This window comes from Cygnus olor, chromosome 2, assembly GCF_009769625.2.
Source record: "Cygnus olor isolate bCygOlo1 chromosome 2, bCygOlo1.pri.v2, whole genome shotgun sequence".
NCBI classification, from domain to species: domain Eukaryota; kingdom Metazoa; phylum Chordata; class Aves; order Anseriformes; family Anatidae; genus Cygnus; species Cygnus olor.
Genome location: NC_049170.1, coordinates 45,002,262 through 45,026,230, shown reverse-complemented (window position 1 = coordinate 45,026,230; position 23,969 = coordinate 45,002,262). Strand labels below are relative to the sequence as shown.

The window sequence follows — 23,969 nt, the reverse complement described above, 5'->3', positions numbered from 1 at the left end:
TTCTTCCTCGCGGCGCAGTTGGCTGCGATGCAAACCGAAGGCCGCTCTCCAACACGCAGCTCAGCTCTCGCATCTCGTGCGCCTCGCCAGACGTGCAGACGGCCACCTGGGACCGGCTAGGGGTTGGCGAGGGGAACCCAACCTCATCGCCAAGGCACCGAGGCTTCCCCACGTCACGGGACGGACGGCGTGTCGCGCTCGGGTGGCTTCCCAGCAACTCGCAGCCAGGAGCGCAGATCTGCTGGGCGCACGGGGGGACCGCTCCACTGGCTTTCTCTTTAAAACACAGAAAGGGGAAGAAAAAAAAAATCTGGAACGACAGAAAGAAAAAAAAAAAGGAAAAGAGCAAGGAAGCGGCTTTCCGGGCGTTCTCCTTCTCCACCCAGGGCTGTTTTTGGGGGTGCCCCCCCCCCCAGCTGCTCGTTGCCTCCGGGGGCCACCCCGGTCCCCTCGGCCGGGGCGGGGGCGCGGCGGGGGCGGGGGCGCGGGGCGGGGGCGCGGATCTCCTCCGCGGATCTCCTCCGCGGGTCTCGGGTCGCTGGCGATGGCTTTCGAGGCGCTGGCGGAGGCTGCGGAGCGGTGGTGCGCCCGCACGCCCTTCCAGCTCATCGCCGCCGAGGAGACGGAGCGGCGCATGGACTTCTACGCCGAGCCCGGGGTCTCCTTCTACGTCCTCTGCCCGGAGGCCGCCTGCGGCGACAATTTCGTGAGTGACCCGCGGGGGCGTGGGGAGGGTGCTTGGGGAGCCGGGGGGGGGGTGTGTGTGTGTCACGGAGGGGAGTGGGGATCCCCCCGCTGGAAGTCCTGCCGGCTTCGGGACGGGGCTCCGGGGGGCTGGGGGCGGCCCCGGAGGCTGCGGGGCCCGGAGCCTCCCCTGCGCGCAGGGAGAGCCGCAAAATGGAGTCCGCGGCCGGTGCGGGGCGGCCCCCCGGGCAGGAGCCGGCGATGGACCCCCCCTCCCATCCCCGGACCCCCCTTTTCCTCTGCCCCCCATCACCCGGCCCGGTGAGGCCGGGGGGAGGAGGGCGCGATGCTCCCCGCCTCGCCGCTCCTGCTGCCTCCCCCCAGCCTCCCCCCGGGGGCTGGGGGCTTGCAGGGCTGTCACGGCAAATGGAGAATGGGCAGGGATAAAATGGAGTCGGGATGACAGCAGGGCCCCCCCGCGCAGCTCCACACAGGGCCAGGGAGGGGGGGACCCGGCCGGCGGCCCCCCCTGTGGCAGGGGGGAGTGGGCAGGTGCCGGTGCCCTCCCCGCTGGGCTCCTGGAGGAGTTGAGCAGCAAGTTTATGCAGAAGGAAGCAAGGGGGGGGGTGTCTCTCCCCTTGCCCCCGTGGGCAGCAGGAGGGCAGCGAGTCCAAAAGTGGCCCCTCGCCATGGGGGCTGCAGGAGCAAAGCACTTGGTGAAGCGCTGGTGAAGGCTTTCCTTCATCGGTGATGGTTGGGGCGTTGTGGCTCGCGCCCTTCCTGCAGCAACTTCCATCCCTGGACCCGCTCGAAATGTGCCTCGTAATTCCCTTCGTGGCAGGTGAGCGGAGAGCAATTTGAGAGCTGGGCTAATGGGAACAAAGAGCAGCAAAGGGACAACCCCGAGACCATGAATCCCAGCGAGCGGGACATTCGTTTGTTGTGTCAGGCTGAGTTATGAAGGAAGGGATCCGCAGCTGGCTTACACACCTGCCCAGGGATACACAAGACCTTCAGCCACAGGTCTGGATGTGCCAGGGGGACACCTCGGGGCAAGGGGGACAGCCCAGCACCCGCATCCCTGCACCAAACCCCACGCTCATTCCCTTCTGGAGATGCCCCTGCTCAGACAGGGCTGTGCCCGCTAGACCCTTGGGCAGGGATGCGCGTGAAGCCACCTGCAGGACTAGGCTGAAGTTGTCGTTGGGTGCTAATGGTGTTGGAAATTGCAAAGCAAGCTCATTATTTTTCTTAGACGTACCTTGTTTCATTCTATACTGATTGGTAATCGAGAGAACCCTCTCAAAACAAAACCTAGTTAGCTAAAAAAAAACCAAAAGCTCAAGCAGTTTCAGACCCTGCACCCATGCTTCCATCACAGGCCAATTTCTGTGGGTTTGCAACCATGTTTTCCCTTTTTTGTTTGGCAAATACTTTCATTCCAGGGTTGCTGCGGGAAGGACTCCCCACCCAAAGCCACCAGTAATAAAACTGAGTAGAAGGGCCAACTTCTGTCCTTTGGGGCATTATTATTTGAGGCACTTTTCTCTAGTGATAAGACTTTGAAGATAGGCAGGTAGGTGTCGTTCTTAATTCTTTTCCTGTTGAAGGTGTCTCTAATGTGATTAAGAACTACTAATGAACTGGTTCACCAGCATCATCTTTTCTGCTCCTAGTGCACTGTGAGGCTTCATGTATGGTCCCAGCTTGGCTATCTTGTTTTATGTAGTCATTTTCTTTTTCCCTTTTTTTTTAATTTCCTTAGAAGATAAGTTTACTTTCTACATGCAATTACAGGCTAAAGTTTATTTTAAGGAGACTTAATGCAAGCCAAGGGACCGATTCTCCTTTGCACTTGAGCCTTGTTGTGTGGCCCTGTTAACATGGAGGAGAGTGAAGGTAAAAGGAAATGTAACTAGAATTCAGAGTGGCACACTTTATGGTCTTTTTGCACCCTGTAAGTCTTATAAAGGAGCCTCACATTTAATAAGCATCTGGTGCCTGGTACCCTGTTCTCTTTCTTTATGTCCTATTTCATAATAATGTGACTTAAAAAAAACATGTAGGAGGTGCCAGAGTAGTCCATGATAACTCCCTCGTAAGGAGGAAATGATGAGCATGGTGAGTTTAAAAGGTAGGAGGAGAAAGACCGAGAAGGGTTGCCAAGAAGTAATCTGGGAGATAAAAAATGAATTTTGTATAATACCAGAGATTCCAGATCACAACAATCATATAATATTAATTTCCTGAGAAGGTGTCTTTGGGCCAGGTCTTTTAAAATGCACAAGACCCGTCTAGATGACTACTGCCATTTTCAGCACCACTTGGACACTAAAACTCTTTGAATCAGCATTTTGGATAGCTGAATTATGTATAGGTTAGATCCTGAGGTTCATGGAGGTTCATAATCCCAAAGGATTAATTGGATTTGTATAGCCATAGCCAGTGAGGGTTGAGGTGCTATTCTTTACAGCCTGTCGTTTGTTTTGTCATCTTGTTATTGCTGGTATTCAAAGTAATCAATAAGGCAAATAAAAATACTATGACACCTTGTTGCAAGATTTCCTGCAAAATATTTTATAACAGAGGTAGTGAATATGAATACTTTCCATTAAAAAAAAAAAAAAGAAGAAAAAAGAAAGCTTTGCTGGCATGTTCCACAGGCTAGAACAAGGTGGTCCAGCAAGTGGCTGTGTCATCCAGCATCACCGAATCATCCAAGGACACGAGGGGAAACAAGCCCCTCGAGGTGCAGCCCCGTGGATAGCCTCAGCTCTGTGCTGTGCACAGATGCTGAACGAAGTAACTCAGCCACGACCCGGGGTCAGCCGAGGTGGATGCTGGTGACTGCATGGGCTTTTGTAGTGACACAAAGCAACCGTGAGCAAAACTGGGCAAGCTTGGAAAACACATACTCTAGTGATGAGGTTAATATGTTTTTTTTTTAATTGCACGGCCACGGACGAGTGCTGTGGTCCACCAGAGTGCCAGCAGCCTGCTGCAAAGAGGTTCTCAGGCGCCAGGGTTTTTCCAGGAAAAGCATCTCCGTACGTGCAGTCTCACTGCCTGCTCTGGCTTTCTAAGCAGGAGCTGAACCCTCAAGTTGTTTTCCTTGTTTGATTTTGAGAATCCAAAATTCCTTTTGCAGGTCCTGTGCTGCCTCAGGGCAGCACTGAACGTCCACAGCGATCTGAAGATGCAGCTGAATTTATAGGTGTTATAACGCTGGCCATTATTACAGGTGACGCGTTTCCTTGGGGCGAGGAGATGTTGTCAAGCCATTCAGAGGCTGATTTTCATTTGCAAGGAAGCCCCTGTGTATAGCTCTGATAGTCGAAAGAGGCCACAATTTAAACAAGAATCAGGATGTTAACACTCATGGTCATTTCATACATATAAACAATTAACGCAGGATTAGCATGAGTCATGAATTGCCAATCTGTAACATCCAGCCCTTAAGTTTGGCACAAAGATTAGAAGTAATAAAAAGGTTATTGCTGACCCTGCTTATTAAGAGGTCATGGGCCAGACCTCCAAAATCTTGAGGCTGTTCTTACAACGCTGCGATTTTGAAGAGAGTTCATCTGGTATTTTAAAGGGGGTTCATCTGAGTCCATTTGATGTACCTTCTGCCTTTTTAGGCCATAAAAATCATGAAGCCAGATTTATTTATTTTTTTAAAGAGAAGCCGAGATTTGGTTGTATATTTATAGGATTACGAGGCCCATGGCTGTAAGATGGCATGAAATACCATGAGACTTGTGGTATGTGTCTTTCAGAGTTGGCAAGGCTGTAAAGAACCCCTTTTTATTTCCAGACTGGTAAGAGATTACTCTGGGTACATGGAAAGAGCAGAACCTGCTCAGTAAGACAGGGCTTTTTCTGAGCAAAACATTTTGCTATGGTTATGCTTGTAAATGCAACAAGCAGCAAAGAAAATGCAGGTTAAGTGAGGTTAGTAGAGCATCAGTGACAGTTTTTGTCTTAAAGACACAACTTAGGTGGTACTAAGTAGTGTTTCCTTTAGCCAGATGTAAAACTGCATCCCTGGCAGGTGTTCACCACTGAGCAGGCAGGCAACGTGGAAGCCTTATGTTGGGAATGGAAATGTCTGTTATTCTTACTCTTTTCCTGAATGTTAGTTAAGCTTCAGGGTAACCCTCCCCTGTCCCTGTTGAAGCATAACTTACTGTTTATAGCACAGTAAAAAGCTGCACAGCACTTTGGGGAAAAGAATTGCTGTGCAAAAACAGGGGTATAAGAGTCTCTAACCATTCTTGCAGCATTAGGCTTTTCTGTTTAGCAGGCTGTCTAAGACAGTCCTGTGCACCATGTCTCCAAAAAGAAGGTCTTTAAAAGTGCATGTTAAATTGTGCTGTGTGCTGCCCTTCTGTGCAAGAAGCAGTGTTATCTGAGTTATCTGTTATCTTCCCCCGTTGCTCACCAGCTCCCTGTTTCAAACAACATCATGCCAGCAGAAGAAGCATCATTTTGGGGAGAGGCTTCCCAGAGTCAGGCTGGGGAAATGGCCTCTCTCAAGCAAGAGCAAGATGAGAGGAAATATCCCAAATGAGTTTACTTGTGGCTGCCAAGGTCTAGGAGGAGCAAACCTCAAAACAGAGAGAGGAAGGGAGGGAAGTGTGAAATGTCCGGATGTTGTGGGTGCCCAAATGTCTCTCCTTGGCTCTGTGTCCACTCCATGGTTATATTTTCCATCGTGTTTTCTTCTACATCATCAGCAGAGTTAGACACCAAATTCCACCTCCAGGGTCACATAGCACTTGCACCAACACTGGGAGGACAAAGAGATGCTTTAGCTCTTCCTGAGGGCTTTATGGCAGCAGATGATGCAGAAGGAAAGAAAACCCAATGTGACTTCCAGGTCTAAGCAGGGCCAGTATCAAACAAAAACACCTCTACTTGTAAAACGTGCATGTGATTTCCCTCCCTGCCTTCCGTTTCATGGTGTCAGTAACATCAAAGTTCCTCCTCAGAAGCTTGGCCTCTGAAACAGCCCACAGTGTGAGTCCGAACCTAAGGGGGCCCAGTGTACTTTGGCAGATGTTTACAACCTGTCACCTTATAAAACCATGTGGAGAGGTCAGCATGGGTTCCTGTTAACACCTTCTCTTTCTTGTGTTGCTGTTGGCTTTCAGCACGTGTGGAGTGAAAGCGAGGACTGCTTACCTTTCCTGCAGCTCGCGCAGGACTACATCTCCTCCTGTGGGAAAAAGACGCTCCATGAAATACTGGAAAAAGTCTTCAAGTCCTTCAGACCCGTAAGTGCTTCTTTTTTACTTCTAAATGCTGTCAGTTGTCTGTGACTGTCACTACAGTAGTACTGGATGGGGCAAAGCAGTTCTTCTCCTTACTTCTGCAATCAGTTGCCCATGTGCAGGGGTGTTAGCACATCAGTCTCTATCAGGCATTTGCAGATTGCTTCTTAGAGGCCAGCTGCCTTCTTATTTCCAGCTATGCATGTGAGAGAATGAGATGCCTGCCTGGGGTGGGAAGCCAACTGGTGCTGCAGCCGGTGGCACACAGTCTCTGCATGGGGATGGCATCGCTGCCTCCCAGGAATGGGACACGAGTCAGGACTTTGCACCAGAGTGATTTCCCGGTGCTGTAAGTTGGGAATTTTGCAAGGACCCTGGTGGTGGTTCAGCTTTTGCTCTTAGGATGGCTGCCGCCTGATACTTGCTAACACCATTTTAGTTAAAGCTTGGGAAGAGGACAGAGCCAAACCTGGATTTGGTGGGGAGGGGGGCTTATATTCTTGCCTTTCACTGTTTTGTGGCTGCTTAGCTTTCTCTGTCCTTGTTTTACACTAAGATTTGGGTGGAAACCTGTTTTTTGTCAGGGTGAGGTGACTTTGTTGGGCTGGCCATTGTGCTCCATCTGGTTTGCCAAAGCCTCCTCTTGCACAGCCTCTCCTTTGGAAAGGACTACTAAAATGCAATAATTACAGTAAATGCAATAGTCAAATACAATAACTGAAGCTTGACTGCTCGTAATTCATTAATTTTTTGACATGACCCGGGCTGGATGGACAGGCTGGTGCAGAGGAGAGCGGAGCTTCATCACTAGGCCCATGCTTCTTCCCTGCATCTCCCTTGATGCCTGTGGCAAAGCTGACCAAAAACTTAAGTGAACATGCAGACAGCTTCTCCTCCTGTGTTTTTCTGGCTGACTAATCACGAAGGCTGAAAATTTATCCCAAGTATTTGGAGCGAAAGGGAGTGGTGATATGAAAACACCGGGCCTCCCCACGTTGCACCCTTGCGTTGCCACAGAAAGCCGCAGCTGGTCGACATGAAAGAGCATAATTTTAAAAATCCTCTGAGAGACTGGAAATAAATAGAACAGATGCACACTTTTCTTAGAAAAGTCTGGAAATCTGATCCTTCAGAACAGCTGCTTGTAATTGTGAAAACATACAAAAATATAAATATGCTTCCCAGAACAATATTCGGCTCATGGATCTTCATAGCTGTTTTCTCCCACTCAGAAAAGCTGTGTCTTTGAGGAGAGACTTCCATTGGTCTAAGTAAAGAGGACTTCAAAAAGACTTAATTAAATTGGTACAGATCACTTACTTCATTTTAAACCGCATTTATTTCAGTGTAGCTTACGTTGCTGAGAAATTGGCTTCAGTCAAACCAAGTTAAGCTACTTCAGGATAAAAAGGTTCAAAGCCAGGGGAACCATTATGCTAATTCAGTCTGGGCACTTCGTTAACATGTCAGATTCCACCCAATGATTCCTGTAACCAAGCACACAAGCTGTGGTTGAGCTGGAACATATCTTTACCAAAGACATCCAGTCTGGATGTGAAGGCCTCAGATGACTTGAAGAGTAGAACACTACTGGGCAGTTTTTCTTCAAATCATTAGTTACACTCTTCTGGAAAACTCTTTTATTTACAACTTTATTTATATTTTTTCTCGTTTTGCTTCTAATCTGTTGAATTTCATTGTGCTTTTGTCTGCTCAAGAATAGCATCCTCAATTATCAGAGCCCTCCTGCAGACCGCAAAGTTCCTCTTCATTTTCTCTTAGAGGTACCACAAAGATAGCTTATGAGAGTCTCCTTTGACTTAGTACCGAGGGGTTTGCAGTGGTTGTAATGAAGCTGGTTTTATCATTCAGTGTATGGTTGTGTGTTGACAAGTCTAATGAGAAATGTATTGACATTTTTCCTGTATTGTAATTATTCAAAACAGCTCACACATGGTAGGATAGATTTTAAGAAGTGGAGAGTGGTACAGTAGATATATAGAAACTGTTATTTTACACCATCATGCCTTTATCAGAACAAAACCACTCTTGATCAGTATTGGGAAATTATTTCCTTGGAACTCCATTGCACTGTCCTTTCTGTGCTAGACTTGTTTTGTTAATGAAATAACCTTGCTGTGAGAGTGGAGATAATAGTGCAATTGCAGGACATTTCTTCCCCACTATCCAAACAAACCTACTGTGAGAGAAAAGTCTAGACAAGACTTTCGAAAAGCATTGGTTTACCCATGACAGCTAAACTGCACCTCTAAACCCTGCTCTAGACAAGGTCAAGGTGTTTTTTTGCTGGAGGCAGCACAGGAAATGTTGGTTTCCACCAAGATGTGCCATTTGCCTTGTCATCTGTTTATTCGGGGATTTCCAAAACTACCAGACACCGAAGGGGTAAATGCAAGCGATGTTGATTTTGAGGCTGCCCCTCACCTGGATGCACAGCCCAGCCAGCTTTTGAACCTGGCTCTGGTGAACACCCCCCATCTTCCATCCAAACTAACTCCTTTAATGGCTTTTGGTGCCTCTTGAAGAATTAACACTGTTTTCCTCAGAGCATCCCAGCTCCTCCAACGCCCTTGTCTCAGTGGTGCCATGTCTGTGCCTGGAAGCAGGCAGAGGTGTCCATGCTTCTAAGCATATCTGCTTGGAGACAAATCCTGTCACACCGAGATATGACAGCATATCACCTCTCATATGGTATCTCATCAGCTGCTGAAGCTCTGTCTTGGACTTGGTTTATTTTTCAGTGTGTTTGTATGTCAGCTTTTGGTAGGAGGCATTGACACACTGGTTTCATGAGTCTGTGACTTTAAAAGTACTAGGTTATTTGTATCAGGGCACTTTGAAAGAGTTAAGAAAGACATAAAAATAAAAAATGCCTGAGGGAAATGGCACTAACCTTAAGAGTTTGCAGAGAACCAGAAAGTGAGTCATAAAACTTAGCAGGATTCCTGCACTGAGTTTACCTCTGGTCTAAAAGCCTGTATCCAAAGTGGGGAGTCTGCAGTGTAAAAGCCATTTACCCCAAGTTCATTGGATTCATATATGTCCCATTGGCCTCCCTTTACTTCTAACAATACCTAGCAGATGGGTAGTTTGGCCAGCAGGAATAAGGAGATGTAGTTCACGCTGTGCAGCTGCTGGTTGTCCTTCTTCCCTCCCCACCACCCTCCTGTTGTCCTTCTCACCGCATCCCCACCTGCCAGTTTTGTTCCCTTTGCCTATTTGGCTAATGGATCAGCTCTCTCTTTTCTTTCTATTAAAGTCCTTTCCAGTCTGCCACAGAGATGATACTTTAGTGTACAAAGTAGATATGGACTAGAAGTAGACATGAGAGCTGGTCTGGGGTCAGCTCACACCTTCATCATCTTATTTTGTCTCCAACTTTTATCTTACCTCCTCCTGTTTTGACCCAAATGTTTGCAGAGCTCTCTCTGCACCTGATCCTTCCACCTTGGGGTCAAGATCTTGGCTGATTTGCCACTGCAGTGCAGAGACCAGTAAGTGTTTAAGGGTGGTGAGGGATGGCAGAGGTGCCAGGTGTCTTGGAAAATCCTACCTTGAAAGCATCCACGAGAGAGCAAAACTGTGCTTCCCTTGGAGGAGCATCCCACCCTGTCCCCATCCATCCTACTCTCCGTAAAACTTACCTGAGGTGGGTGTTGGCTTTGATCCTGATGTTCGCCATGGCAGGGAGAGGAGAGCTGCGTGTCCTGAGAGTGAAAGTAAGGGGGATGTGTGAAAAACAGAGACCTGTAGGCTTGAGAATCTTTTTGCTTCTTGCGGTGTATGTTGTGGATTTTTTTTTTGTGTGTGCTAGTTTTGCACATAAAAGGCTTCCAGCATCCCATAAAATGAAAATGGGGCTCTCAATCCTGTGGCTCATTTCCCTGCAAATCAGGGAGGAATTATTAGTGGAGCTGGGCAAAAAAAAAAGTGATCAAAGCTCTTTCTGCCGGTTGATGTAAACGGAGCAGTACGACACACAAATCTAATTTGAATATACCAAATCAGTTGAGCGAAAATAATACTGAGGGAAAAAGAGAGAAGTCTAGAGGCCTTGCTTTTACATTTTAAAAACTGTTTTAATTTTAGCTTAAAAATGAAAGAAAGCCCCCACATCCTGAAAATGAACCGTGTCATTTCACATTATGCAGTTCTACATAAGATTTGAAAAATACGTATGCATGGGAGTATTTTTTTCTGTTTGTTCTGCTCAGAAGACAAGAACACTTCAGCTGGGGTCTCTCTGTAAGTATTTTTAAAATGCGAAGGAGGGATGTAGTCAGCAAATTCTCCTTCCATTTTGCTGCTGAGAAACCCTGCAACTAAAAAACTGTTTTTCTCACAGTGATGGTGAAGAATACATGGACCTGGAAGCTAATTCTCTGTAATTGTCTACCAGATAATTTTGAATGTTAATCATGGACTAAATTAGTTTAGATCCCTAAAAATCTGCCTCGTCACAACCTTTTTCATACTACCACCGAGCAAGCATCACTCTTGTGATTTTTCTGGTTTTGTCTCCTTTGAGAGATAGCAGCTGTGTCGCACTCCAAACAGGGTGTTGCACACACGTGTCTGTGCTGCTCTTCCAGCCCTGGCAAGCTAAATACATAGTATTCCCAGTAATGACTGGCATGTGGTTTTGCTTGTGGATATTAGCAGCTGGTAGTATAGGATTCTAATATGAGATTTCCAGAACAGATACGTTATTTTGGTTATTATTTGGTTTGTCTGTCTTCTTGACTTCTGTTGGCTTGGCAACCTTTTGGAGGAGATGGAAGAAGTTCAAGCACTGTTATTTGCTCCTTCTCCTGTGGCAAACAAATGCCATGGCAGTGATCTGAGACGTCAGATGGAGGCATCCAAACATGGTCCAAGGAAGATGAACTGGCAGTTCTTCAGAAGCCCAAATCTAATTTGCAGAAATTTAAAGGGATTTGGGCAACTTTCATTTGAACACACAGTATTTGTTACAGAGATTGCTTCACCCAGCATGCAAGTCTTCATCTGGTGTGGTGGAGTGAAGAGTTCAGGAAAAAGCAATTAACATGGTGAGATCCTTAGGATTTTAGGGACACTGCCTACTCCCCACTAGCCAGTTCTGCATGAGGACGCTTTATTTTTTGGACTAAGGATGGTTACTCAACACAATCTTAAATCAAGTTAACTACTGCTACAGTATAATCATGGTTTGTTCTGAAGTTAAACCACTGCCAGGTCTAAACACTCAAAAAATTGTGATATGACCTCAGGGACAAAGGCAGAGCTTTTTGAAAGTGCTTTGCTTTGGTTTTATTTATCTTCTGGTCTCTGAGCACTTAATTTGGTGTGAGGATGCATTTTCAAACCTTTCTCTATCACATGAGGGAGAGAAAGAGAGTTGAGATTGTTATGTAATGCTGTTATTCTAGGATTTGAGGTTTCCAAGAAGTGACATCTAGGTATTGTGGGAAGATTTAAAGCGAAACTGCATGAGTGGGTAACTCGCTATTACACGGTATTTTCTCTTCTTTGTAGCTACTTGGGCTTCCAGATGTTGATGATGATGCATTTGAAGAATATAATGCAGATGTGGAAGAAGAGGAACCAGAAGCCGATCACCAACAAATGGGTGTCAGTCAGCAGTAATTTTCAGAGAAGCTGAAAAATGGGGAATCTTTTGGTACCAGGTGGGATCAGGTGGTCCCACGCTAGCCTGTTCGATCTAGCACATTACATGGGGATATCTGGCTCCCAGGATAAAAGTTTTACTTTTTTTTTTAAGAAATAATAATAATCTGTGATGAGCTTTGCTAAGAAGCGACCTGAATTTTGCTCCTGCTTGAGTGGGGTTTCTATGGAGTTGTCTTGGTAGCATTCTGCCATTGCCAGTCTAGAAGTAGTTTCGTTGCTGACTGTCTCCTTGATTTGTGTTCGAGAGTAACATTCACTGACACGAATGTAGGGTACTTTGAATGTAGGAACCATGGGGCTGGGGTGCTGAGTACTCACACGTAACCTCTCGGGGGAAATCGGTGCAGAGAGTAGATGCAAGCCACGCTTTGCTTTTTAGTTTAACAGCTATGATTTTTGACTCTCTACTACCAGACAGAGCACCAAACTTTGAGAGGTTTCTCCTGAAAAAAAAATGTAGTTTAATAGTGGTCAGTACTGCAGAAGTGCACATGAAGGCTCGACAAAAATGATGGGAAGTGGGAAATCCAAGGGAGTATTTTTGTCAGACGTGTTAATGTCATTTTACTGACACCTGAGTTTACAAGTGATTGGATTAATAACTGGGAGTAATTAGAGCTCTGGTATCAACAGTACACATCATAATGAACCTGGGTAGTCTCACACCATATAACCCAAAGCCAAATACTGTTTTTATACAAATTCGATCAATTAAATCAGCCAATGCATATCCCACTTCTGCATGAAAACCAACTTTAAGCTTCATTGTTTTTAAAACACTGGTAAATTATTACGTAAATCTTGCAGCATTGCCAATTGAAGTGCAACTTAACTTGGAAGCCATAAGGGTATAAACCAGCATCTGGCTCTTAACGTTATGCTGGACTTTTTCCTCACACTGGGCCTTTGAGCTGATCTGGGCATTTCCACCCCTGCGGAGGGGAGCTAAAATACTACCCAAGCAGGAAGGCCCCTAGTATTTTGTACCTACTTTGCATGGGTTTAAGTGGCTCCAATGAGTGCCAGACTGTGAAGATGCAGGGTCTCTTATTTACATGTCTTTCATACTGAAAATATAAGAAGCAAAGCAGTTCTGTTGTAAGACAGCTATTTTCCATAATAGATCAAAATGTTTCTAAATTAATTCCTTTTTTTTTCTTCATTTTTTAATGGCAAAATGAAGGCCACACAGTTCAAAAGCCCTTTTATACAGAATTAGCTTTATAAAAAACAGAAATTGAGTGAAGAGAAAATGCTTGGACAACTCCCAGAAACAACTCATGCCATTTTGAAAACCCTGTTGGTAGCAACATCTCCTTCTCCATGGACTTTTTAAAGACTTTTTTTTTCCAAAGTTACTTAAGAGAGTAAGTTTTCTTGGGGGTTTACATTTCTGATGATGGGTTGAGAGATGCATAGCATTTGTTTTTTCCAATCTGGGGCAACGAACTTCCATAGCCAGGATGGTGCGCGGTACCTGATTACACACAGAAGTGTCTGCAATGCTTTAAAAGTCCAAGTTTAAAAATATTAAAAAAAAAAAAAAAAAAAAGTTGAAGAAAAAAATTGCTTAGTGAAACTTTGTACATTCTTTCGGCATGCAGGCATAAACATGATAGTTGCAACACGTTTTCTATGGACTAGTGACGTGAGAACTGTGGCAGTTCATTGTATAACACTGTACAGCAGCAATAGGCTTTTCGCTTATGGAAATGAAGTGCAAGAACAGTGGTTTCCATCCCTGCTTTAAGTCCCTAAGTTTCTGTTCCTCTCCATCTCAAAAAGATGCCATAACTTTAAAAAGAACCTTGCTTTGGGAGAAGCTTTCTCTTTGTAGCATCCAGTCCTCCAGCTGCGGCTCGTGCAAATGGAAGCAAATGGGGCCGGCTTTCCTCTGCTGCAATGCGAAGCAAGAAATAATTTACAGTAGCACAAGCTATCGATTGAATTGTTAATGAGCAGTTGAGCATTAATATGGTTGTATGCAAACATAAAGCTGTAGATTATGTAGATACGTTATTTTCTGCATTCACTAACTCACTTTTTTTGTTGGAATGCCATATGCCGTTGGAGTGACCTCTGCACCAGAAAGCAAGTGCGTGGTAGCTGGGGACCCTTCTGCAGCTCCCACCCCTGCAAAATCCCCACTGCAGCCAGCAAGATTTTGTTGAAGCAAAACTCCAGAGGGTGCATGAGGCTCGGCCCTGCAGAGAGCTGCACGCTCGTGTCCCCTGTCACGCTGCTGGGAGCCGAATGTGTGGACCCCCACTGCCGAACTGAAGCACTACCAAGCAGCACTAACAATAAACTGGAATTTTATACATAGAAAACGTAATTACGTGTGTATTAAATGTGAATGAGCATTAATATAGAATGTATTTTATCAAAAAATATTGATTGCTTACTTTGACCAAATACATTTCTGTATTATCATGTTACTTGTTCCATACTTAACCAAACGATGCAGGAGATGCGGAACTGGCTTCACTGTATCGCAAAGTATTTATATATTTTATTTGTATTTTAATTTTTCCTCACTCCCCCCTCCCCCCCCCCCCCCCCCCCCCCCGCATATTTTGAGGTTAGTAGCCTTTCGATAATTAACCAGGGGCAATTAACCCCTGGCTGTGCTGCCAGACAGAGATACTGGGTTTGTGAACACATGCGTGAATGCTCGTGCGTCTGGGGGCTTGGTGAGAAAATGTGGGCAGCTCTGCCACTGCCTTGCTCCAAGCTTCGGGCACATCTCAGCAGCTGGTCCTCTGTGAAATTCAGTGGGAGCAGAGGAGCTTCTTTGAAAGTCCCACCCGCAGGGCAGCCCCTTGTAAAAAGGGCTGTTAGTATTATTTGCCCACCAGTGTGTATGGCACTTTTAGATCTGTGGGTGAGAAGAGGTACGCTTAGCACAGCCAGCACAGTGCGGCCTGGGGCCTCAGAAACACCAGGAATGCCAGGGGGGAGAACAGACCTCTGGGATGTGACAGCTGGCCTGGGTAGCAGGGGAAGGCATGGAAAGGTGCCCTTTCACAGAGGTGCTGGGATTTCCGAGACCGCCCCGATCACCCTGACAAGTATCCACTCATTGAACCTCTGCAGTGTGTAAGAAAGCTGCTCTGGACGTTACAAGTTGTGTTTTTATGTTGGCATCCTGCCTGAGGAATGCATTGGGATGGTGATGGAGGAAGGGGTGGAGAAAAGGCAAATTGAAAAGCCTCCTCCTCTCTTCCCTAGCGTTATTTATGATACCGTGTGGGTAGGTGGGAGCAACAGGCAGGGAGCAGAAAGCTGCTTCATAAAACGCACAGTAAAAAAAACTCTTAGAAGGACTTGCTCATGATGCAGGCAGCCAATTTAAGAGAAAACATTGGCAAACTGTCTCCTCACAGAGATGCGATGAATAACACACCCCTGAGAACGATGGCCTGAACCCGACTGGGCTTCTCCAGCCCCAGCTCCTGCTGTGGGCCATTTCCCTCTGCACAGCGCCTGCCTTTGGAAGGTGCATGCCTGTGGAAATGCCACTTGGGATGGGAACAGGCAGAGTTAGTTTTCTTGCATCGGTGACCCGACCACGCTACCTGCTGCGTTTCGGAGCTGTGCCACACGTAAGGTGTGCTGAGCAAGACTTGGTTGCATGGATGGTATCTGATGTGGAAGGAAACCTGTTCACCTACCTACAGTCACCCCTTCAGTGTGCCGAGTGATCATTTACAGGCTCTAGGTTAGGCTTTTTTTCTCATTGCTAGGTTGTTTTACGGAAGGAAATACCTAAAGGTGCATCTGTGTTATTACAGACACCAGTTTCCACAGAGCCACGCAACACTGCTCAGTCCGTACGAGCCTGGTCAGAAAAGCACAGATCAACAAAGAGGGAGTTCATTTGTCTGAAGAAAAAACCTTCTTTGAATAAGTTAACTACCAACAACAATAAAGCTCTCTGGTTTCATGTAAAATACATTGAACTTTGAAATTCCCTTTCTGTGCTGACCTGCTGTTGCTTATGTGGGCAAAGATCTGTGGTAGCACTGCATGTACAGGATGTCTGCTTGTGTTTTCGGGGGTGGCGGTGGAAACACCAGCTCTGGATTTCAGTCTATACCATTTTTTCTATTGTCAAGTTTTCCTTTACTGATGCCAGGATCAGTCAGAGCTCAGCATGTCGAGCAGAAATGGTGTTGTGCCACGCCAGGCAAAGACTGCCCTTCGTGTGCTTTCCACCATTTGTTTTCTGGCTGGAAGATCTCTGTCTCTTTGGGACTACAAAGCTGTGAAACGGGTTGCCAAATGATGTTGCCCTTTTGTTCAATGCTTTAAAAGGTGTAAGCCTCCAGTGGAGCCCTGCATATTTTTCTGTTCCTCCTTCTGCTCCCACCACCGAGGCACCAAATCCAACAGTGTAGTTACACCATAAGCTTGCCATTAAAGAGCTTACCAAATGCTGATGACTGATGGAGTCTTTTCTCTGTGAGAAAAATCAATTAAACAGGGGTTCTGGCAGGATAAAGTGTAGCTAAAATATCTGTGGTGAAGAGAACAAGAGGCTTGTATTTCCCGAGCAATGTCAGCAGGGTGGGATAAACCTGGTGTTTGCAGGTGTAAGGAGGAGGAAATTATTCCATCTGAACTTTGGGTACGGCAGAGTAATCCATGCTTTGCAGGGCAGGATCCAGAAGTGCCAGATCTTTCCATTCGGTGCAGCCTGAGGCAGTAGATTTGCTGTTGGAACATGGGAATTAGTGGTAATATTTGTGGATAAGCAAGTGTTTCAGACCTCCCAGGTCCTGTTTCTGTTTCGCACAGATTAGGGAGACATCTGTTCTAATTAAGAGACGTAACAATGTTGAAATGAAAATTGGTGGTTCTGTTCAATTCATTTGTCTCTTTTACTTAAACACCACACTTTTAATTGTCACTGTGACATCTCCTCACTCTGATTTAGTTGAAGGAACACTGCCAGTCGTTGCCTTTTGTCATGAGCCTCTGTCGGTGGGTTGAAGAACATTTTCCAATCCGTGGAAGAGCAAATTCTTTAACTTAGCACTTCACATTTCATTTTTTTTGGCACTTTCCATGACATGAGCACTCTGTAGGAGGACCATGGCAGCGATGTGCCCTGTGGTGCATCCAGAGCCCTCAGTGGCAGCTCTGAAGCCATTCCTGATGGGTGTGTGAGAAAAATCTCAATAATTTTCTTCAGACAGGATCTTCCAGGGCTAACCCCTTTCTGTTGGTAAACAGTCCGAGCAGCACAAGCCCTATGACCTTTTGAGGGACACGTGAGTACAGTGAAAGCCACTGTGGCAATTGGGCTCTGACTACTGCCCTCTTGCAGATAGAGCTGCTCTCGTGGAAGAGGTGATGTAGCCAGCCTGTCTTCAGCTACGTGGAGCCCACTGCCCGCTCAGGTCTGCTGGATGGACTTCTCCCTGCTTCAGAAGTTCAAGTGAACTTAGCAGTTTGGACAGCTGATCTCTGCTGAAATAGGCCTCAGCTGCCCTGCTCTGGGGATGGGGAGGCCCACACAAGATGGTGGCTGCAACTGGGGGCACTCTGCTCCATGCCACAGTCCAGGACTGTCCGCACTCCACCTCTCCAGAGTTGCATCACTCGTTCCCCAATTTGAGAAATCGGGCTTTCCCAGGGTTTGATGGATTTTGGCTTTGTACCAAGGAAAATAGAGCCACCGGAGGTCTGCACGTTGTGTTGTCTCTGTGAGTTCCTGCCTTAATGCAGTGTTTCCCCCCAGAGCTGTCACCGAGCAGAATCAGTTGGGAAATGGGGAGTCACCCCCCCCCCCCCCCCCAGCAGGTCCATGTGCTGCTTTAAGGAGCACATCAGAATCAATGCTTTCTTTCTCCAAATCTTCATGTTCCTTCTCCTCTGCAAAAAGATTCATGCTCCCACCACTTGCTTAATGAGTGATGAAAGGCAATATGAGTATGTTTAACTTCATTTCCAGTGCCTAGGTGTTTGTGTCTGTGCTTTTCACTGAGTAGTGCTGTCGTTGTGCAGACAAAACTGCGGCAAGATTTATAGAAAATAGTATAGTACCTTTTATTACCCAAACTAATGCAGTGGGGGGAGAAAGCAAACAAGCGTTGAAGCTCCCAGGCACTTCTCCAAGCTGAAATAAAAGTAGAAATGATGCAGGGCACTCTGCTAGCAGGTAATCTCTCTCTATAACGGCCTTACCTTGCTTGTACACTTTTCTCAAGACACTGCAGCTGTAATGGTGTGGTGGAGGAGGGATTGTTTGGGCCAGGTTTTATTTACAGCCTGTAGCAGTGCTGAAGTGCCCAGAAGTGGATGTCAGCTATGCTACACCCACCGCAGGGCTCCTTGACAGAGCGTGAAAGTGCTGTAGTATACGACCAGCTTTCAAGGCTTTATGCTTTCGGATTTTATGGTAGTCCCCTAGAGGTCAGCAGAGCCTAGATTTTCAATCGACTTGAGCATTGAAGGGATGATGAAAACAACTTCACTGTTAGCCTGCAAGACTCTGGTTTTGCTTTCCTGTGACCTCAATTCGTGCTGGAGAAGAGGTCAGCACCTGGGATGGAAAGCCCTGCTTTGGAGATGGATGGCCTGAGAAATTGTCATGGAGAAAGACCATGCGGAGGAGGCTGGAGCAGCCTGAAGATGGGTGCTGGTGTTGTCAAAGTTGTGCAGCACGGTGGGAGCTGGTGCCCCCCATCCTGCCTGCGACTATAGCTGGAGCTCACCCCGGCCACCTGTGGGGAGAAGACCTGTCTCGTACCATGAGCAGGGCTGGTGCTCCATGCAAGGCACCCAGGAAGGTAGGAGAGCTTGCTCTTACAAACTTTGAAAAAGCATTGAGCCAAAATGTTTCGCTGGTGTTTAAATAGAGAATAATAAAAGCCCCCTTGCTGTTCATTAGGATATCATCACCTCAGCACAGGAGAGAAATGTGCTTTAAAAACAAGCCTCATCCACCAAAGGGTGTGAGCAAAAAGCTTAAGCTGATGCTTAAAGGCCAGTGCTTGGTGAACTGGGGCCCCTGCAGATTAAAGCCTTGCCTGACTTAGTCCCCCCACGTACACACGGCGAGGTCTCCAAGCTGTGCGGTTGGGTGGCTTTCGGTTGAAGTGGCCATGGAAGGGAGCCAGGGGGTGCCACATTCATTGCCAGCGTGAGGCTGACAAGCCAGTCACAAACACGTCCTACCTTATCCCAGTCACCTTTCCATGGTGCTAGGAGAGGCACACGGTCTTGGCACAAGGCACCCAGGCTAGAGGGCACTGAGGAGACCATGAGTGATGAGTCCCAACCCTGCATGTGCCAGAAATACCAGAGCTGGGACAGGCCCCAGACCAAACCCTCAACCAGCCCCTGGAAACACTTGGCCTTGCAGCCAGCAGCCTTAGAGGAGAGACCAGACATCAGCTCTATATTCACCTGCAGGACACTGTCCTTGCACGCATGGTTTTGGTGCTGGCACTACATTTCTCAGCAATCAGTGGCATTATCTTGACTGGATGTGAGCTTGCATTCACCCTTCATACTGCTCGCCCCCTCCCAGCTCCAGCTGCACGCTAGCTAATTGTAAGTGCAGTTAGCAAAAATGGCCTCTTTCTCCCCAGTTTTTCTCCTGGTCAATGTGCCCAGGACTGTGACTGCCTTTTTCCCCATTGTTTTGCTGGCCACCCTCCAAGCATGGGGCTCCATTTTTCTCTGCCTCTTTACAGACAATATGCTCAGCTCCAGCAAAGGCATTTGTTGAGAACTGAACCTCGTGTGCTTTGTTAGGGAGGACATATTTTGCTTGAAACACAGAGGACTCACACAGAAAATCAGTGCCAGCTTTTATGCCATCACACCGTCTCTTCAGGTTAATAAAAGTCAGGAAGTTTTTATATTGGCTCTTTGTGAAGGTTTTTATTGTTCTATCGCTTCTTGTTTGCTGTCTTCCTTTTTGTCTTTGCAAACCCTGTATCGGGGAAGGTTTCGAGCTGGCTGTGAGTCATGCAGCAGCAATGGGGAGTGGCAGCACCGAGCTGTGCGTGCCAAGCCTGCCAGATTGGGCCCCGCTCAGGGCTCATGACAAAGGATGCTGGCAGGTCATCCTGCTCCAAATGGGCTTCCCAGCTGCACAGCCTGAGGTGGACACATCTCTCCTCCTGAAGCTTTGTGTTGTCACTGTAGCAGACCATGCCAGAATAATTGGTATGAAGGATGAATTGCAAAGCACAGACCCCTGGGCTCTTTCTCACCTCCATGAAATGTCTGAACCTGAGTGCAAGGCAGCTTCATGGGTGAGCTGGAGATGTACAGGGGGATAGTGAAGTGTTTGCTGGGGCCTCTCCAGGACCTGCTGCAGCAGGACGTCCTTCTTCTGGTCCCGGAGCAGAGGTGCATGTTTTTCCAGCTCTGCCAGATAGCAGGGGGCACCTTCTGGGAACTACTGCGATATGGCTCTTGCTAAATTCCTTTAGGCTTTGTAAATGTGTAGTTTCTTGGTTGCGTCATCCAAAAAAAAGGGAGGGAAGGCACTACCTGCAGAACCAGTAATGCAATCACCAGCCAGGATTCATCAGCACTCGCTGAACCAACCCCAGCACATGTGAGCAGTTAATTAGATAACTGGCTCCATGCAGCACCCCTTGGAATAGGTTGCAGATCAGCTAAGGCACGTGCCATGAGCCTGGTTTTGTGCATCAGTGCACAAAAGAGCTCAAGAGGGCAAGTAGGGATAGACTGACCATCCCCAGGGGCTTCAGAAACTCCTATGAGTTGGTGGAGCTAACATCTCAAAACTGGGAGGGGGGTGTTTTTGAAAAAGGTGCTCTCTCTGAAAGGTGCTCTCTCTGTTACTGTTGGAACCAAGCAGTGAAACACTTTTATTCCTTTTCTTGCTTCACAGGGGTGGCTCTGGAGGAGCATCCACATTGACCTCTGGCCCACAGACTGCAGCTTGAGGTGGAGGGAAGGAGCCAAGGAGGAGGCATCTGGGAGATCAGAGCCCACCTCAGTGTAAACTGTGGTTCAGGAGCTGGCGGTGCACCTGAGGCCAAGGGAATGGAATGGGAAAGAGGAGAAACGGAGGGAGTGACACACCATCGTGTCACAGGACTGATGGAGAAGGGCCCTGAAATGGGACTGAAGAAAGCTTTGTGGCCTTGTGAAGAAGGCTTGGCCAGAAGAGGACACAGAAACAGAGCAGTCACTGATGGAGACACATGCAGGCAAACAAGGCTGTAACAAGTTCCTCTGAGCAGCAGGCACTCTCCTGCACCTCTTCTTCCTCCTCACCTCCCCAGCGTGGTGCTCCACGCCTCGTCCTGCACAGGCATTGCTGCAGCCCCGTGGCTGAAGTTCCCCGTACCTTCATGCACATTCTCACCTCATCCATTTGCATGGTTCACGAATTTATGCGTGGCTTTCACCACCAGCTGTTCTTTCTGAACAATAAAATCATGTTTTCCTTCCTATTAAAGTTTCTTTCCTGCCACTGGCCCTGTGGTATGGCTGTTTGTACGATGTATGGCAAGCCTTGTCTATAGATGTGGGACCTGCCCAGGCCTGCAGCTCCTGGTGCTCACCCAGGCTGAGACCTGGGAATTAGTGGGACAACAATGCTGAGAGTTATTGCAATCAAGGCAAAAGTAACATATGCTGCTGTTCGGTCACCTGCAGTGACTTGACACATGCTGTTGTATTGAACGTTTAGACAAGCAAGGGAATTCCACAAGAGGTATTACAACCTCAAGTCCCCAGTCGTCACGTAGAAATGTTTTTCTTATCATAAGAGCGGAAGGCCTACTGGATAACATATTTCTGAGCACTGCCACTGAAGCCAGAATGTCCAATGGGTGGCTTGTACAGACTTTTGTGTCCTTGAACCCCTGCCTCAATAAGCTGCTCTCTGTTGCCTTTGCAACTGAACAATTTCAAGCAGCCTGGGTATGCCTTGTCAAACTTGTGCTAGTGCCTGATGAACACATTGCTCAGGTTAGCACCCAGGGACTGTGGGATGCAGGGAGGGGGCAAGGAGACTCCCCGTTGTGCTTCTACATGGCCCTAGCCATCAGTAAGCAGTACCTCTGATGGCCACCAAGCCTTGCAGCATGTGGTAGCAGCAGCGTACACAGCCATCACAGGTCAGACATCAGCAGGAGCCACTGCCTGCACCCAGAGAGCAGCAACATTGCCTGTGGGGCCACAGCATCCCATTAGGACTTTGTGAGATGAGGCAGCCCCTGAGAAGCAGAAGATCATGGGAAGCCAAACAGGGCTTGCAGAGCTTGGCCTGCTGGAAGTGCAAAGTGGGCCCTTCTGGCTATTTTCTCTTTCGTATCTTTTTGGTACCATATGAGAGGCTCCATGTGAATCAGGTCTGACTCACCCGTGGAGGAAAACCCTGCACGGGGAGGAAACAACAATCCACTGACTGTTTCTGTGTGGAAGCAGCAAAAGCCTCATATAATATCCCTCCTGTTCTGTGACTGCATTCCTTCAGCACCATGTGAAGTGCTCTTGCGTGAGGGTTGCCTCGGGAATGGAAGTGCTTTCTTTGCTTCCCAAGTGAAGAAATTTGTGCTTTGTGGAGGAGTGCAGGGAGTGGAAACACCCCAGGCTGGGCTGTTCCTGGGGAAGCCCACTGACACGCTGGGTTTGTATCAGCAGAGAGTGTACTGAGCACAACAAGCTCAGTTCCTCTGTGGTGTCCCCTTGGCAAGCTAGTGCTCAGGATATTAAGTATGCCACTGCTTTTATTTACTGATAAACATGCTGAAATGTGAAATCTGTGTGAGAAGAGACCACGTAGTTAAAGCTGATTCTATTGACATAGCTCAGCAGTCTCAAGAGCCTCATAGAACTGTAGAGAGCAAAACCTCAGCCTCCACTTCAGCTTAACCAGTGAAACTAAGAGCTGATTTTCCGCCAGTTCCTGCTCTTTTTGGCTGCCTAACCAACCTGTGCTGCTGCACACAAAACTCCTAAAGGTGTTCTGGTGAAACTTTTTCCTCTGCCTGCAGGAGCTGGGGGTTCATGGGGTCCCCTGCCCTGGCCTTCTCTGCAAGCACATGGATGTGACATGTATGTGTGGGAGCCAGGGATGCTCCTATGTGAGCCATGGAGGCACTGCAAAGAAGTGGCACAGATGTGCCACCTTCGAAAGGCTGTTTTAACCCTCGATGGTTTCAGGAGCTCATTTACCAATGGAACACTTCACCGTGGGGAGCAGGGGACTGCAGCCCAAGGGGCCAGGGATAGGGTGTCCATAGGTGGGAGCGTCTTTGGTGGGCTTTGCTGTCAAAGCTGGCAGAGCAAAGCTCATCCCTGCAGCTCATCCCTGCCAGGAGCTCTCCCCTCTTCTCAGACTCCCATAGCTTTGCTGTCAGATTCCTACATTGTTTGAAGGAGTCACATTTCCCTTTAGGGAGTGAGCGGTTCACGTAGTTCGGTATTTATTCTGTCACGGCATATGTGGGACTATCATTAACATTAAGAGGAATGACACATCCATCCAGCAGAGAATAATCTGCTTAATGGCTAGATAGGAAAGCTGTGTGTGTAAAATGGCAGGCAACTAGTCAGCTCCATGGGGCAATTTTGCCTTTGATAAAATTGAAAATCATTTCAAAACAGGAAATGAACTTTCCCTCTTTTTATTCAATGAGTCCCATAAACACAAACACGCCCCCTGACATCCATAGAAGTTTCCACTGTAAATGATGTATTTATAGGAACGGACGTGCCATGGATGCCTTAATGTAACTCCAGCTTCTAGCTTTGTTAGAGACAGATCCTGAAGTGACAGATAGCCTGGGACAAAATTTATCTCTGCTCACATCCTTTGCCAAACCATGAACAGAACAGCTTCACAGGCGAAACTTCAGCAGTCAAAGTTTCTATACTGGAAAGAAGGACAGCAAGGCAATTTGAAAGGATGAAAAAATTCAGGTGGATGATAGCTACTCGATTTGTAGAAGTATATGTTACTGCCAAATATTTAGTGATTCTCCAGCAGAGATTGAAATCTGGGTACATTTCATCAGAAAAATTCAGATCAATTATTCTTAAACCCATGCTACTCTTTCAATAATTAAAGTTGGGGCTACATACTTGCATGGATAAGGTAGAAGTTCTTTGTTATGCGGTTTAATAAGTGAAATGGAAGTAAAGCGAGAGAAAACTGGAACTAGGGAAAAGAATCACTGGGTTGTTTCTAACCCAGGCTGGTCTCCAGGCTGGTTCCGCCTTTGGCCCCAAATCAGGAGCTGATGGAACAACAGGGGATGTTTCTAAGGGGCAATGCATAGAAAGGGAGGGAGCCACCGCTGAAAGAAATGC

General features: G+C 47.2%; 1 protein-coding gene across 1 annotated transcript; it reads left to right on the top strand.

Annotated features, from left to right (window-relative positions):
* Window positions 1-13,250, top strand: MTURN (maturin, neural progenitor differentiation regulator homolog). Its single transcript, XM_040548389.1, has 3 exons — window positions 1-706; window positions 5,841-5,963; window positions 11,499-13,250. The coding sequence occupies exons 1-3, from the start codon at window positions 545-547 to the stop codon at window positions 11,607-11,609; spliced, it is 396 nt and encodes a 131-aa protein (XP_040404323.1). The 5' UTR covers window positions 1-544; the 3' UTR covers window positions 11,610-13,250.
* Window positions 13,251-23,969: the final 10,719 nt, after the last annotated feature.